Consider the following 17,522-nt stretch of genomic DNA (forward strand, 5'->3'; position numbering starts at 1 on the left):
ACCTTGAAATGTAAAGTAGGATTTCATGGATTTGAAGACTATTGACCAATGGGTTATAATATAGCTTTTCCAGAAAGTTCTAAGATGGTTGGTGTGTCTGTTACTGTCTGGAGCTTTGTTTGAGGTGGTGTGAGGTGCATGAAAAATGAATGCATTGCTCACTTTTTATGGGGAGGATCGTACTCACTAGTGTGTGAGCTTAGAGAAGCTGCTGAGCCATAACCACAACACTGTCCTGAACTTTTGGGGTGCTCCTGGTCTCCCCACACCAATGGCCCTTCTAATGGAGTCCTGTTCTTCTCCCACTTGAGGCTGATGGAAGGAATTTACTCAACATTTAACTTGCCACTTCCTGACCACTGAAGAATATTTCTAAAACCACCACTATTCTCATCCCACATAATAAATTCACCATCTCTAGAGCTGAAAGGACTCAGCCTCTAGCTAGGACTTCCCATCCACTTGTTAAATCCTCTGGTTTCCTTCCTTCTAGCAGTCATGCCCACATATTCAGGTCTCAGCTCCCTTCAAATTTCAGAGCAAAGCTCCAGTCCCTCCTTTGCAAAATCCTCTTGCATCTTCAGAGTCTTCGCTGCACACTATTTCAGCTGTCTTCTTTTACGGTGTTCTCTTATGAACCTTTGAAGACTGAACCTCCAGTGAGTGCTCCAGTCCCAGGACCTTGGACATTAAGAATACTTGACAGGCATTTGTTGAATCACTAGATAAACAAAATAAAAGTGTATATTGCTTTTCTGGAGCAGTCTTTTACAGCTGTGGTTTGGGACCCATTAGGGAGTTGTGAAGTCACACAGTGCACGAGGCCCTATCTTTAAAAAGGAACAGGACCTCACATACAGTACTGTCTCACGCACAGTAGTGACAGGTACCCTTTTATGAAACTCATCTTATGAATGGGTGTGAATATGTGTACTGAGAATAGAAACTTGCTCCAGAAGATATTGAGGGGCTAAGGGTGTAGTAAAGACTAAGGTTTTCATCATCAAATTTAGAAAGGCTGGTGATGCCTTATCAACCCTGATGGATATAGAGATATAGTGTTAAAAAGCAGCTGTGGAGAAGGGTACCATTTATTTGGGTACATCCATTTACTTTAGGTTGCATTAATCAGATTTTTAAATCTCTGAAGTCTCAGCATCTCTCACCATCTTAGAAAAACTCTTTGCTCTCAGGGTCAGAGTTTCATAAAGTAAAACGTAGGCTGGAGCTGACTTTGGATCTCCAAGGTGGTAAATATTCTTGATTGTGTATACATGACAGGAGATTTTAATCCTAATTCTTACCAACTTTAGATATATATTTTGATATATAAAAACAAAGTTCCTTAGAGATGTATGCATTAAAATAAAATTTAAATAGGAATTCAAAAAACTGAGAAATACTTTAGTATTATGATTGAGTACCAGACAATCTTGGACTGGGAAACAGAAGCTGAATTGTAAGGGGGCTTTGTTCTTCTCTAGCTGACTAACCTTTGGTAAGTCAATTCTCTGACCTTCATTTTCCTGGCCCCCAAAATAAAGGTAGTAATTTGTTTCTTTTCCTTATGAAATGATTCGAACTTGAATGACCTTCAGAATAATATAGGTAAGAGCAAATTTGTTGGGATTTAAGGTGGATCAGGATTGGAGAAGTCAAATGCTTATCAATTGATGTTGAGAAGATGAATTAACTACTTTTGTGTGGACTGGCGCAATTAGTTGGAAATATATATACCTTTAATTAGAAGACTGTCCTGGATATTGGGTCCCAGGAATCAACAATTTGAATTTACCATTGTTGATCATCCTACAGTTCCATTAACTTTTCTGTTATGGTGTTGGGTGGGTTAGCCAGGAAGAGGGGTTCATGGTGGTGATAATCTCTATTGTCAAAATGTTTAAAATTAGGTGAGGATAAAACCAAGTGGGAAACAAAATAAGTAGTAGATGTGGTTGTTTCTTTGGTTTAAGTCTGTACCCTTCTTGATATGTTTCTGGATCATCCTCTGTGGCGTCTTTATTTCTTCTAGAATCCTGCTCAATGGTGACTTGTGTTTCACCCTAGAAATGAAACAATGCAGCAGAAATGGAATATGAGAATTCTGGGTACAATGGACCCTGATCTCCACTGTTCAGAATTTTGGCAAAAAAAAACTTTCAAAGGGTCCTTTTAAATTATTATGTAAGAAGATGGCATCTATTATCTATCACACAGACATTTTTTTCCCTTATCACAAAAAATCAAGGCTTACCACTCTCTCCCTTTACTCCCAAAGGAGCTATTTTCTCCTTTTCTTTAGGGAAAAGACAGCCTCTGCTTTTTGCTTCTGTCTCTACTATAATCATTCAACCTCCACTCTGTACTAAATGAATTTAATAGCAGCAGTTGCATAAATCTCCTTTATATTCTATGAGCCCTGGTTTCCAAAGGACTGAAACCAAGGGTGGTTTTATTTCCTGGCAGCCCAGGGCTTGGCCTTCAGATGGGAACACTAGCTCAGCACCTTCGAGAACTGAAAAAAGTTCCTCATGTGGAATATAAACAAAGAAAGACTCAGAAAAAAAAATCCAAAACCAAAGCATAGAAACCTGATGGCAAAATTGAGACTATCAGAGAGGGAGAGAAAATGTGCAGAACAGAGGGTGGAGGAGCTCCCAGGACTATGGGTGCCTGGTGGTGGGTCTGGTGGGGTACACAGATCTGAAAAGGTGGGATCTATATCTCCGAATAACATACAGTGTTGTAAACCAGTGTTATCTCAATTAAAAAAAGACAGAAAAGACATTTACGTAATCACAATGAAGAGCATGTTTATAAATGTTTACAAATCCTTCCCTTCACCTCCCTAGTCCCAACCCCAAAAGAATGTTGTCTTTCCTCTGAATTTTTTATTCCTCTTTCCCAATATGTAAAGAAAGTTCTGTTTTTCCAGTATGATTTCAGATAATGTAGTGTAATTTAAAAAAGTAGATGAATAGTAAAAAAAATTTCAAAAAAAGGGAAAAATGAAAGTTAATCTACATACTCAAGAGCTCAGTAGGCTATGTGAGTAACTGACAAGAGCCTCAGGAATGCAAAGTTTAATTAAATGAAGAAAAAAGCAGGATGAGAATTTATAGAGGACACTTGCCCTGTAGGAGAAGTGGGCAACAGGGAAATCAGTTGTAAGAAATATTTCTATGATTTATAAAAACATTTTCTCTAAAGCACATGCGGATGTAGAAGATATAATCTATATATAACATATCCATAGATGAAAGAATCGTCCTCTGGTCTGCCTCCTTTACTTTAAAATTGAGATGATTTGTTCAAGCTAGAAATCTGTGCCTTAAGGATGGAGGCAGCAGCCACTCTCCCCAGCAGAGAACTCTGAGAACAGGTGAATAAACAAAATCTCTTTGTTTGGTGGTGTGTGTTTTCTTCATGACTCTGCCTTATACACTCTAATTACCATTTAATTCATTCCTCTGAGTGCCAGCCGAGTGCCATGCGTTCTGTTCCCATAGCTCTCAGGTGCTTGTTGCACAGCGGTTACCATGGTAACAGATTCACCCGCCGCTCTCCAGCCTTACCTGTAGCGCGTTTACTTGCTCTTTGTTTATCAGCCCACCTCTGCTCCTTAGTGAGTTGTTTCCTGATGTGTTCTGGTTGTCACGGAAGTCGTCTTCATTCTAAGGAAAAAGTACAGATTGCAAACATAAAATTTTAGCGTCAAAAAGCAAATATTCTTTCAGAGAGTGATAACTAGAAGAATTTTGAGGGATGGGACAGCAAAGATGAGTGTTTAGATGGGGCAAATGATAAAGGAGCCAGGGACTCTTGGTCCATAATGAAATAGATGTTTTTGTTTTGTTTTGGTGTGCCGAAAAGCTCAGACTGGTCCAACCTTGAGGACCAATCACTCTCATCTTGGCCAACTTTGTAATCAGCAGACCTGGGGTGGGTTTCTGATCTCCTTTCTATCATATCACACAGTCATTCAACTTAGAAAACAAAACAATGTATAATAATAAACCACAGACCCAGTAATTGTATTCTGGATGTCAGGTTTTTGAGAGTTAAAGTGTATTTGGTTTGGGTTAGTGCAATCTCTGGTAGAAACGAGCACACAGAAAATGCCTTCTTTTGTGAGACCACTGATTTTATTTTATTTTATTTTTTTAAAGATTGATTTATTTATGCATACAAGAGCTGGGGTACAGGCCAGAGGTATGGAGAGTGAGAGGATTCACCAGAGACCGAGTGGGGAACAGAACAGACTGAAGTACACTGCTGAGGGGAGAAACGGGTGAGTCAGGAAGGGTCTGCTGCGCCATGTGGGTTGCTCCCTGGCCGGCGGGGAGAATTGAACTCCTGCTGCAGAGGCTGTGGACAGCTTCATGGGTTGCATCTTAACCCCTTGTGCCACCAGGGAGGCCCTGAGACCACTGATTTTACTTGAAGGTTTGAGGTTGGAGGGAAGTCCCGATCCCTTTGCTATTGTTTCCAGATATGACAAGTGCCTGGCTCATTCTTCTTTGTGTGTGTGTGTGTTGCAGGGGTGTCCAATAGTTTCTTCCATTTTATCCTAATTTGCCTTTTTATAAGCTACTTCATTCCAAGTAAGGCAACTTGTAGACAATAGCACCTGACAGATCTGTGCTCACATCCTCTGCTCACTCTTTTGACTGTGACCTGGTCTTTGAAAAAGGAACAAGTGTCTGACATTGATATTAACTTTTTATCTCTGGTTGGCACCATGGATCTAGATAAAATTTCAGTTCCAATTTGGGTGGCATTGAAACACAAGGGTGTATGAACATAAATAAAATCTGATTTCTAGTATGCACATTATTTGTGCTTAGAAATTGTTGCCACATGACCATTTTGTGTTGCAGTCCTTTATTCTTACCTTCAGTGTTTTTTTTTTTTTTTGCACATAGCTGACTATCGATTATTTGTTGAATTAATGAACATGGTGATTTTAATTTTGCAGTAACTAATACAGCAATGTACCAGTATCATTGGTAGTTAGTATAGAAATTGTGTGTGTGTATGTATGGAAAGATCACAAATTGCTGATGCTGCCTGATGGGGATTTAAGGACTCATTTAAGTTTTCTTTCATGAATGAGTAAAGTTTTCTTTAATATAAATTTAGAAATAAACACAGCATGGGTTGGTGGGGAAACAGGAGATACATAATAGAAAGGACTAGTCTTCAGGGTCCCTAGTTACATGCCAGGCAGGTCACAGCCATGTACACCCCAGTCCACCCTTGTATACAACACTATTATGACCTTAAGAATCCCGACTTTTTCTGGTTCCATGAGAAGCTTCTTGATGCTGATTATTCCTGCCACCTGGTGGCAGAAACTGAAACTTACTTGTGGCAGGAGAGGATGATTTTAAAATTAATGGAAAAGAAAGTAAGCATGTGTGTGTGTGTGTGTGTGTGTGTGTGTGTGTGTGTGTGTGTGTGTGTGGCAGGGGTGGTGTAGATCCTGACACCCATTTGAGGTGACACAGCTATGTCTCTGCTTCTTTTCAAATTGGAAAAGGGACCATGAAAGGTGATCACTTCTAATCCTACTGTTTCTTGCTATCTATGCAGCAATTCAGAAAGCTGCCTAAGCACACCAGACTCGCAGCATTGAGTAGGAGAATGTCTAAACACTGGGCTGCCTGCCACGGCTTGTTAGCATTAGTTAACAAATGTTAGTTTACTAAGTCTAAGGGTGATGATGTTGATTGAGCCCCCTTTGAAAGGCAGATCCTTGAGTCAGGAGTCCACTGTGGCTGGAGTGTGTTTCCTACCTGTCTCTTTCATCTTATCCTTTCCATACTGCTTGAGTGTGTGATGGGCAGAGGATATTACAGGGAGTACAGAAGGGCAGAGCTTATTATTTCCTTCTTCATCCCATTCAGTTTCCGAACCATATTATAACTTCTAGAACACAGGAAGCTACTAACCCCTTTCCCCCCAACTATTTCTGGTGTCCCCTTCTATAGCATTTTAGCTGAACACATGGCCACACAGAGGAAAGACTGAATTTCCACACTTGTAACTAGATTCTGGCCAATGAAATGCAAATAGAAGCCTTGCCCTGAGAGGAGTAGGGCCGGGATGCAGTGGTGACCTGGGGGAGAGGTGCTTGGGCACCTGAAAACATAGACCAGCATTCCAGATCTGTACTACCCACCTACTGATTTTTGTCTGCAGGAAACATCTCTCCTTTCTTATTTTTTTTTGCATCTGGACTGATCTTCTGTCTAGTATGTATAGGACACTGCCTTAAACCTTCACAATGTTTTGTACAGCTCTTCCTCATACTTGCAATGGGGTTATGGCCCTTAAATTGTAAGTTGAAAATATCCTAAGTTGCAAATGCATTTAATGCTCATAACCTACCTAACATCAGTGCTTCGGTTAGCCAAAGCATGCTCAGAACACATGTATTAGTCTACAGTTAGGCAAAATCATTTAACACAAGGTCTGTTTTATAAAAGAGTGTGGGATAGCTCATGAAATTTATTGCATATTTGCTGCAAGTGACAGTCTATAGAGTATTGGTTGATCTTTATGTTTATTTCATTGTTTAGTTTGACAATTGCTTGCTCTCTCTGGTGAGTTTACAGCCACTTTGTTCTCTGTTGAAATTTACCTTGAAAAAGTCAACATCTGTTTTGTAATTTGATTTCAAATTGTTTAAGATCACACCTCCCCCTACTTTTTTAAATTTAAAAAGTCTACAAGTACTCTAATATTAACACACTATTGTGAAATAGAAAGGTTGGGATTACATTCTCTCCTAAAAACAGCTAAAGTAAATTTGCTCAAAGGAAAATTGAGAAGTTCCTCAACAAAATCCCAAAACTTTCCCTTGTACCAGCCCTGTACTGGTGGCTTGCTGCAGGGAGGTGAGAGAAGAGGTAAAAGGGAGCATGGCCAGGAATGCAGGTATTTCAGCTGGCAGTAGAGACAATGTCCAATCACCAAATCATGGAACCAACGTAAGTGTATATTGACAGTGCCCAACAATCAACAACTGGATAAAATATTGTGGACTATATGCTCAATGGGACATGATGCAGCTATTAAAGAAACGATGAAATAGTGCCTTTTGGGACAAAATGGATGTATCGTAATGTGACTGTGCTAAGTGAAATTAGTCAGAAAGTGAAAGTTACTGGATGGCTTAACGTATCTGCAGAATATAAATAACCAAAGAAAACAAACTGGCGAAGTACAACAAAAAAAACTAAAACTCAAAATATACAGGTTACAAGAGGGGATGGGGAAAGGGAGGAGAAAAGAGGGTAAGAAACAGTTTAGGTTGGTGGAGGGTGAGTTAAACAAGTGCACATATGCAGTTTTAATCCCACAATTACATTATTATGCAGATTATTGCAAATCAATAAAATTGAGGAGAATAAATTTTAAAAAGTGATGAAATGCACATTAACTTCCACCCTAATTTTAGTGCCAAAGTAGGCTTGAGAATGGTTGTTGCAAGCAATGTCCACCTGGTGGTGCCACTCCACCAAGGTTGTAAGACATGGCTGCACCGAAGGGCAACCCAGGATCTCATTTTTTTTTTTTTTTTAAGATTTATTTATTTATACAAGCACTGGGGACAGTCAGAAGCACGGGAGGGTGAGAGAATTCACCAGAGCCAGAGCGGGGAGCAGAGCAGGCAGACTGACAAAATACACTGCTGAGGGGAGCAGCGAGAGTGGCAGGAGAGGTCTGCGCCCTGTGGGAACCTCACTGGCGGCCGGGGATCGAGCTGGCGCTGCAGAGGCTGCGGGCAGCCTCGCAGCCCAGCGCTCAATCGCTGCGCCACCAGGGGAGGCTCAGCTGGGTCTCATTTCTGATCCTGGCACCCTGTAGGTTGTGGAAGCAGGAACCTGATTAAAAGCATTAATGTGGTAAGCAGTGATCTCAGTTTTATATAAGTGTTTACCTCCGTGTGTATGAAAGAAAAATTGAACGTATCTGGCAAATTGATCAAAGGAATCAATTTGAGTCAGATGGAAAAACAAAACATAATCATATATCGAAAAATGTGCAATGTCATATAAATAACATATATTATGAAAATTGTCTAGGGTGGTCATATCTAATCAATAAATTCAGTCCTTTAAAAAAAATAAATTCAATCCTTGTCAAAAAGCTTTTTGAGATCACTGCCCAAAAGGGACAAATTGAGCAACGAGTCATAAACATGAACGTGTGCACCTTCCTCATGTCATAAAATAAGACGGGTTGAGGGAAAGGTAAATGGTGGTGCAGATGAGTAAACATGTGGGAATGATGAGAAAATATATTATCGAGCAAATGAATATAATAAAGGTTCCAGCTGAACTTCCAGCCCAGGTGCTTCAGTGAACTCCAATGGCAGGCATAGTTAACAAGTTTGCTTACTTACAGCTCTTTCCCTTTAAAGATTCATGGCCAGGGCTCAGCACTCCTATCTAAACAAACTTGCATTTCAAATGGGTCTGGTAGCCAGTCAAGCCGGTCTGTCTCTCCAAGGCCATGTCTGGGTGTCTGCTGCCTTCCCCCTTTGCCTGTCCTCCCCCATTGTCTGGGGACTTTGGGGTAAATGGTTGTGCCTGCTGAAAAACAATGCTGTCAATGTAACAAATATGAAGACAGGTATGTATAAAAGAAACACTTTGTCTTTAAACCTATGCTCAGATAGGGTCTGGGACCTCGTGTGTCGGGGCCCAGACCTGGGGCCCAAACCTGAACATCCGGGTTCTTGCCGGAAGCAGGTACTGAATGTTAGCTCCAGTGAAGGTTTCAAGTTTCCTATTGTGACGACTGAACCCTGCCCCCTGCTTGCTCCTGTGGCTTGTTTGTATTGGTGGTCTCTCCTTGTTCGAGATAACGAGAGACCTCCCCCTCTGAACCCTATATAACCTTGTACACATTCCTGAATAAATGAGACTGGCGATGATCCTGGCTTTGTCTCCACTCCTCGCGTACCCCTGTCCCATACCAAGCCCCTGCTTCCTCCCCCGGGTACTGCATTGATCGCCCGGCTGGCCCGGACACTCGTGCATGAGTAAGAAAGCTTTTCCTGACCTCACCTTTCCTGAAGTCCTGCTTCTTGTTCCTCTGCCTGGATGAAAGGCCAGAATTTCTAAACCGGAAAGCAAGTATGGGGGCGCTCTGGTGACAGAGGGCCTTTTTTTAAAAAAAATTAAATTTATTTATTTACATTGTTAATTTTTGGACAGTATTTGACTTCTCCACTCGGGTGTAGTCCCCGTAGTTCCCCCACCGCCACAGCACCCATGATCCATCACCATAGTCCTTTGTGTTCTTCCCTCTTTTTTTTTTTTTTTTTGGGGGGGGGGGCATTTCCACCTGCCCTCTGCTGTTTGCTTCAGGTCTCTGGTCAGCCTGCGCATTTTCCTCCTGGCTGTCTTGTGGGCTGGGTCTAGTCAGGCCAGCTCCAGCCCCAGGGACATGTGAAGATTTCCCAGAAGCTTAATATGGGAAACATTGGTCACCCCTCATTTCTGTCTGTTCTGTGTTGGCCAGGGAGAGTGCCCAGATGAGCAAGCTCTGGCAGCAGAACAGTATTCCCTGGGTGAACCTGTAACAGGGTGGTCCCCAGGAAAGGGGGAGGTTCCCTGCCCCACCCAAGGGAGGGTGGAGCTGAGCAGGGAGAGGAGAAGCTGCAGAAGAGACTGAGGAAGGAAGCAGGATGGAGCCAGGAGACCTGGAGGAGGCACATGGAGCCTAGAGACACGTGAAGAAAATGCGCTTGTCTTTTGATCGTGGACTGGGTGACACAGATGTGGGTGAGACCCGTGGGGAGGTGACAATGGCAGCTTTTATCTTAATGTTGATTTTGCTCTTTTCCTTCCGGGCTTGTCTGGTTGTTTCTGACCCTTTTCTGTGGGTCCCCACTGGAAGATGCTTTAGACTTGTGGCAGGCTTTGGGGCCTTGCTCTGGGCCATTCCCATATGGATGGACTTTTACCCACGAGGGGACGGGTAACTTTGGGTGCTTCATTTAGAAACTAAACTCTTTGCCTTTCCTGTATTGTTTCCTAGTTGTATTAAAGTTCCTTCCCATTAAAGTCTCATATGTTTTGTGTTGATGCGGCGGATGACAGAACCCATTTAGAATAGGCAGGTTTGCGGGGTTTGGGCTGCCCCTCTCCCTGTCCTATAACAAATCCAGTGATACTCACACTCAGGCTTCTGCCAGTGGTTACAGCAGGTTCCCCAGCTGGTGCCCACTGGCCTGGGGGCAGGAGGCAAAGCCAGCCTTCAGGCAAGCAAAGTCCAAAGAGTTCTCTTATGAATTCAAACAGCCCCCCAATATCCTCAACACAGAGAAAGGAACGAAGTGGCTGTGAAAAAGAGTGGAATGAAAAGCAAGCAGGAAGTGGGCCTCCCTGGTGGTTCAAAGGGTTAAGTCTCAGCTCAATCAAGCTATTGCCAGCCATTTTAGCACGAGTTGCATCCAAGGCCAGGGAGCTGATCCACATGGCACAGCAGACTTCTCCTGTCATGCCCACTGCTCCCCTCAGCAGTGTATTTCAGTCAGACCACCTGCTCTGCTCCCCACTCTGTCTCTGGTGAATCCTCTCACCCCCCCCCCCCAAACACACACTTCTGGCCTACACCCCAGCTCTTGTGTGCATAAATAAATAATATAAATCTTAAAAAAAACCAGCAAGCAGAAAGTACAGGATACCTGCAGGGTCAACCTGTTCAAGAGAATGAATGGTTGCAAGCAAATTAAATTGCTGACTAAGGAATTAAATGTACTGAGAGATTACTGCACACAACTTTGCAGACGACATGCAACCCCGTAGCACTGTAAATAAAACAATGAATTCTGATAATGCAGTATAGCAGACCTCACCTCTTCCAAACTTCCAAGCTGTGCCTTGAAGGTTAAAGGCATGGTACCTACACCGTTCATATCAATAGCTGAACAGTCATATTGTTTTTTTTTTTCTCACTGAAGGTTGTTTCCTAGGATTCGCTGAAGTCCATTAACTGAAGATGTTAGTCTTGCAATTCAAATATCTGGTTTTAAATGATATGGATTTTTTGCCAGGATAAAAAAGTACATTTTTAAGGCATATGATTAAAAAAAAAACAAAACCCTGGTCCTGATATTCTTTATAAATGTTGACTTCCCAAGATTGACAAGAGGAATAGCAGGTTGCACAGAAGGCTCTTGGTTTTAAAGGACGTGGTTAATTGAGCAAGGAAAGCTGAATGCCATGGAAGTTAATCTATTTGTGATTTTATTCTAAATTTTGCATTAAAAATTCTTAGGACTATGGAAACTAATTACTTTGTAATTTGGAGTGATTTTATGTATAGTATTAACCTTGCTTTAGCATAATTAGTACTGTTTTCCCCAAATAAGAAAAGTGTCATCAATGGCTACTGAAACCAATGGGGGAGATGTACCAGGAACAGGAAATGCACATAACCTTGAAGCATCAGATTGCCTATTCTTTTTTTTTTTTTTTTAAAGATTTATTTATTTATTTATACAAGAACCGGGGTACAGGCCAGATTCGCGGGAGTGTGAGAGGATTCACCAGAGACAGAATAGGGAACAGAACAGGCAGACTGACCAAAACACACTGCTGAGGGGAGCAGCGGGCAAGATAGGAGAGATCTGCCGTGACATGCGGAACACTTGCCGGCCAGCTGGGATTGAACCAGCGCTGCAGAGGCTGCAGACAGCTTCACAGCGCAGTGCTCAACAGCCTGCTCCACCAAGGGAGGCCGATTGCCTATTCTTTAGTCAGAGAGAAACTTTACTTTTATAATGGACAGATTTGCCCATAGTCACTCCAACCAAGTCATAACCAATAGTGGAGCTAAATTTTTCCAAATGTACTTAAGTGTATTTTTTATTTCTTTTTTTACGTGCACAGTTTCCAGGACCTGGAACTGCTCTAAGCGATTTAAGTGTAGAATTATGTACTCCAAGACATCACTGCCCTTCTCCTGCTGGGGTGACTTTCAGTCTTCCTGCAGCTTTGACATTCATGCTGAAAATCTGTGTTTGGTAATGTGTGATTATTTCAGTCTGGTTCTGATTTCCTTTTATTGTTTCTTGCCTTTGACTTAGGCTGATTGTTAAAAATAGAGGCAGGAACTACGTTAAGAATTTTTACTGTGTGTTTGAGAGGGAGAAGACCAGAGAAACTTACTCAACATTTCCTTCCCTTGAATTTCTAATGTTTGCCTTGTTATCAATTTTTTATTGCCCTGAAACCAAGAATTCAGTGATCAGTATCCTTTTTCTTCCCATTAAAAACTGGTCTTCTATTTGCCCTTACTGGGTTGTCACTACTGTCTGAATGTTTGTGTCTCTCTCTGAATTCATACCTTGAAATTTCTTTTTTTTTTAAGATTTATTTTTATTTATTTATGCATGTAAGAACTGGGATGTAAGCCAGAGGTGTTGGGAGGGTGAGAGGAGTTGCCAGAGACAGAGTGGGGAGCAGAACAGGCAGATTGACTGAAAGACATCACTGAGGGGAGCAGTGGGTGAGACAGGAGAGGTCTTGCTGTACCATGTGGGTTAGCAACCTGGTGGAGATCTAACTCATTTCACAATGGCTGAGGATAGCTTGATAGCGGTGAGACTTTAACCCCTGCACCACCAGGGAGGCCCCATGCCTTGAAATCTTAACCCCCAAAGATGGTGATATTCAGAGGTGGGTCTTTGAGAGGTGTTTAAGTTATGAAGGTGGAAGTCTATGAATGGATTATCCAAATAGATAATGATGAGGCTTATTTTATGGTGGCACAGAATTGCCAGCTATCTTGGTAGTATTTTCCTTTCTCCCAGGAAATTTCCTCGGATCATATCTTTTTTTTTTTTTTAAAGATTTATTTATTTATGCATACAAGAGCTGGGGTACAGGCCAAAGATGTGAGGGGTGAGAGGATTCACCAGAGACAGAGAGGGGAATAGAACAGGCAGATTGTCTGAAACACACTGCTAAGGGGAGCAGTGGGTGAGATAGGAGAGGTCTGCTGCACCATGTGGGTAGCTCCCTGGACGGCTGGGGATTGAACTCGTGCTGCAATGGCTGAGGACAGCTTCATAGTGCTGTGCTTAACCCCTTCTGCCACCAGGGAGGCCCTCCATTGGATTCATCATTGGTGTGTTGGGAATAAATAAAATCTATATTTGCTTTAAAAGACAAAAAAAAAAAAAACAAACCCAAAACATAACAAATACTTGTCTCTTATAGTACGCCAAGTATATGCATATGTATTTATTATTTAAAAATTATTTTACTATTATATTGGCATTTATAAATACTAAATATCTTCAGAAACTTTTCAATCAGAATCATATTCCTTGTAGTAGGGATTTAGGAAAAGGGTAAATGGGAATTACTGATATCTCTTTTCTTAACCATAGCTCAGGAAAACAGCTGAGACACAGCTTAAAGGGTAAATGTTCCACCTGTTAGTTCATTCTTCTGTTTTCCCTCACTTGTAGATGAGTTTAAATAATGTGAAACTCTTCATATCTCTGAATGCAAAGAGGAGGGCAGTGAAGCAAGGACCAAGTCTTTCTGGATGCTGATTATAGAGTGGCACTAACTCTAGGATCCTAGATACTGATATTACTGCATTTAAATTCATAAACAGGATTAAATTGTTGAAGCCCACTCATTTCATGTCCTATCAAATTATCAATTCTCTATTATAACTTTCATCAGTAGGTAGAATGTCTAAAATGCAGACTCACTGCCTGCTCTGCTCCCCACTCTGTCTCTGGTGAATCCTCTCACCCCTGCATCTCTGGCTCTACCCCAGCTCTTATATGCATAAATAAATAAATCTTTAAAAAAATAAAATGCAGACTCAATAATTTGAACTCTAATCATTGGGATAACTAGAGGTGCAAACAGGCCTTCTCTATAGGGGTGGTGGCAGGAGGAAAACCCTTTTTTAAAATAGAATAGATTTTTGTATCTAAATAGGTTATGTAAGAGACCCTTAGTAAAACCCCACTTCCTTCTTCAAGAGGCCCCTTGTCATCTCCAGTCAAGATCAAGGTCATGCAGAGTACAGCCAGTTTGGGCAGCATTATAAGTCCACCTCTTACTCCTACCTGTGCTTTCTAAATTCTTCCTCCTTTGTTTCTCTCTTCCTTGCCCTGAAGATCTCATTGTCTGCAGGGAATGAAGAAGTGATTTGTGGGTAAACTGGAAGCCTAACATTTGCTGGCATCTAGAAATGTCTTTTGTTGGATTTGTGAGCATGTTTATTTCTCTTATTTCTTCCTTGCTGGATCTCCATATGATGTAACCAGACCCTTGCACCCCACCTGTTTGATTTGCATGGGTCTGGCCCTCGATTGAGCAATGTTGGGTTTCAAACATCCCTATTACACAAGTTAGACCAGTGTGTTCTAACCTACTTCCTCCTTGCAAATGTTTCTGAATCAATGGAATCAAGATTAGAAAATAAGAGTTCTTTAAAAGCTAGAAACGTTGTAAAGTGATATAGGGGAAAGGGGGGGATACTGATCAGGAAGTAGAGCCTGTTGGCGGGCAGCTGCATACAACTTTATAGGTTGTACTATTACGAATTCTGGTTTGCTCCCACTGGTGAGCAGGTCAGGAAATGAAGGCAACTGGATACTCCAGAGGGAAACAGATATGCGTGTCTTGGTTCCTCCTGGATTATCACTGATACATTCTTATAGCGAAAACACCTTCCCTCAAGTGAATGGGTTGCTTTCTGACGGTCTTATGGAGGAATTTGTACCATTACTTTATTTGCCAGTCATTATAATCTAGCTAGCTGGTATATTATAAAATGTTCAAGTCCATAGAGTATAGAATTTCAGGTGTTTTTTTTTTTTTAAGATTTATTTATTTATGCATACAAGAGCCGGGGCACGGGAGAGGTGCAGGGGGTGAGAGGACCCATCAGAGACAGAGTGGGGAACAGAACAGGCAGATCGACCGAAGTACACTGCTGAGGGGAGCAGTAGGCGAGACAGGAGAGGTCTGCTGTGCCATGTGGTAGCTCCCCGGCAGGCTGGGGGATCGAACTTATGCTGAAGAGGCTGCAGACAGCCTCATAGGCTGTGTCCCAACCTCTTGCACCACTAGGGAGGCCCTAGAACTTCAGTTTTAAATCTGAACTTATCATTGGTTTTAGATTCTTGGGACTGGATTTTGAAATAAGCAAAGACCCTTAAGGTGAATCAGAACAGGCTTGTTTTCATGACTTCTCTTTACACCCTTTCTGTTTCCCTGATCAAGCCTCTCATATCTCCTTTCAGGATTTTGACTTTTCCATGTAATGTAATATGGAAATAAAAGCTCTTGACATGGTAGTATGGGAAACTTTTTGTGTGTGCCCTACTAAGAATTTTCCAACTTGAACAGAGTAGGTATTCAATATAGATTAATTGAATAAATGAAAGAATAAAAGCCTCTAAGTGTTTATTTGGGAAGTTTGGAAACTATTCCCCAATACCCAATCGAGGTGTGATCACTTTCTTATGTCAAGAATAGATTTTTGTAAAAATTGCATTGTGCTAATTTGCCACTACTAACTAATTTTAACCAAACAATAGCTCTTTGTCTCCAGTTCCTTGTATAATACCTGGCACAGTGTCAGAATTCAATACATTTTTGTTGAAACAATAAATGTCATGGTTGGGCCTCCCCTAATGGTGCACAGTTGAGCAGTGGGCTGTGAAGCTGCCCGCAGCCTCTGCAGCGCCGGTTCCATCCCCGGCCTCGGCGGGGGTCCCACACGGCGTGCAGACCTCTCCTGCCGCCTGCTGCTCCCCTCAGCAGTGTACTTCATCAGTCTGCCTGTTCTGTTCCCCGCTCTGGCTGTGGTGAATTCTCTCACCCTCCCGTGCTTCTGACTGTACCCAGTGCTTGTATAAATAAATAAATCAATCTTTAAAAAAAAAAAAAAGGTCATGGTTTATGTCAGAAAGTTCCTCTTGTCAGAAGATAACAAACAAGCCCCAAGCTTATAGAATCAGGAAATAAGAAGGAACTGATACCCCTGCTTACCCACTGAACCTTTCCTGGTAATCATCGACTGCTGCTGAACACCTGCAGGAGCTCCGTAGCCATGGGACTTACAGGATTTTCATGAGAAACTTCTACTTTGAATTTTCTTCCAAAGGACATAAGACATCCCTATCATCCCTCCCTCCCTACTTTCCTCCCTTTGTTTTTTCTTCCTCAATTTACTTTCAAAGAAAAAAGCAAGGAACAATTAAGCACGCAGTGGTTATAAGTGGCTTCTGTGTCAAGCATGTTACCGCATGTGTGTCATGAAATTACAATCCTCCAAATCCAATCCTGCTTTAAATGAAAACCATGCTGCACTATGCACTGTGTAATTTGAAGAGAGAGCTGCAGACTTCTATGGTATGCTAGAGACTGGGAGTTTATGCTTACAACAATAATAATTCTAAGTACTCTCAGTTTAGAGTTTTTTCCAATGTGACCGTAGTTTGGCTGATATCCACGAGACAACTTTTCATGAAAATCAATAGTGTCTGGATGAAATATGTCATCAAATCCCACCCACCCCCATTTTAAAATAGGTATTGGGGCCTCCGCTGTGGTGCAGTGGATTAAGCACAGCACTGTGAAACTGTCCGCAGCCTCTGCAGCGTAGGTTCAATTCCCTGGCAGCCAGGGAGCAACCCACATGTCTCGCCTGCTGCTCCCCTCAGCAGAGTCTTCTGTTAGTCTTCCTGTTCTGCTCCCCGCTCTGTCTCTGGTAAATCTTCTCACCCTCCCCTGCCTCTGGCCTGTACCCCAGCTCTTGTATAAATAAAATAAATCTAAAAAAACTTTAAAAAAAATAGGCATTGTGAAAAGGAAGTTTTATAACTTTAAATCAGTAATGATAAAACTAAAGCCTGGTAATCAGTCTTGGTTCTGTCCTAACTGATATAAGAACATCTTTTTTTCTAAAAACTTTTTCAGCCTACCCTCTGTAGGTTGGGGATATGCTTGTGAGCCAGTTGAAATGGTGTTCCCATTACTGAACAGGAGCTTAGAATCATTACTGAATGATGACTACATGGCAATCCATAGATGGATAATAAACTATGTCTTATTCTTTGCACTCAACATGTAGAGCCTTAAAAAGGAGACTGTTGAAATCAATAGGACATCCCTCTGGGAATATTCACAGTAGACAAAAATAACATTTGATTTCTTTCTCTTTGCTTTTTTCTGTAACCATTAAATGCTTGAATTTTCCCTCTAGTTTTGGTAAAAAGCAAGAATGATGGCTATCAATTTTAGAATCTTAGTCATGCTCTACTCATAAGCGATTGTCCAATGCATTTCAACTCCTCTGAAACCAAAAATATGGCCAGTACTATTCATCACTTGATTACACATAATCTCTAATAGATGTCTAACTTTGCTATTTAAATCTAAGGTTATTGGTGTCATTACAGAAATAGTCTAGTAAGGGCCCCCAAGTCCCTCTCTTCGTAAAAACCGCAGTATCACTAGCAA

General features: G+C 41.6%; 1 protein-coding gene across 1 annotated transcript in view; it reads right to left on the bottom strand.

Moving 5' to 3' along the window:
- Window positions 1-17,522, bottom strand: part of SLC28A3 (solute carrier family 28 member 3) — a gene marked incomplete at both ends in the record, with an annotated part of 48,186 nt that overhangs the window by 25,337 nt on the left and 5,327 nt on the right. Inside the window, 2 exons of the mRNA XM_084237793.1 lie at window positions 1,981-2,063; window positions 3,576-3,674. Of these exons, the coding sequence (XP_084093919.1) occupies window positions 1,981-2,063; window positions 3,576-3,674 (182 nt within the window). The remainder of the gene's footprint in view (window positions 1-1,980; window positions 2,064-3,575; window positions 3,675-17,522) is intronic.

The sequence above is a fragment of the Talpa europaea genome (genome assembly GCF_964194135.1).
Source record: "Talpa europaea genome assembly, chromosome: 7".
NCBI lineage: Eukaryota > Metazoa > Chordata > Mammalia > Eulipotyphla > Talpidae > Talpa > Talpa europaea.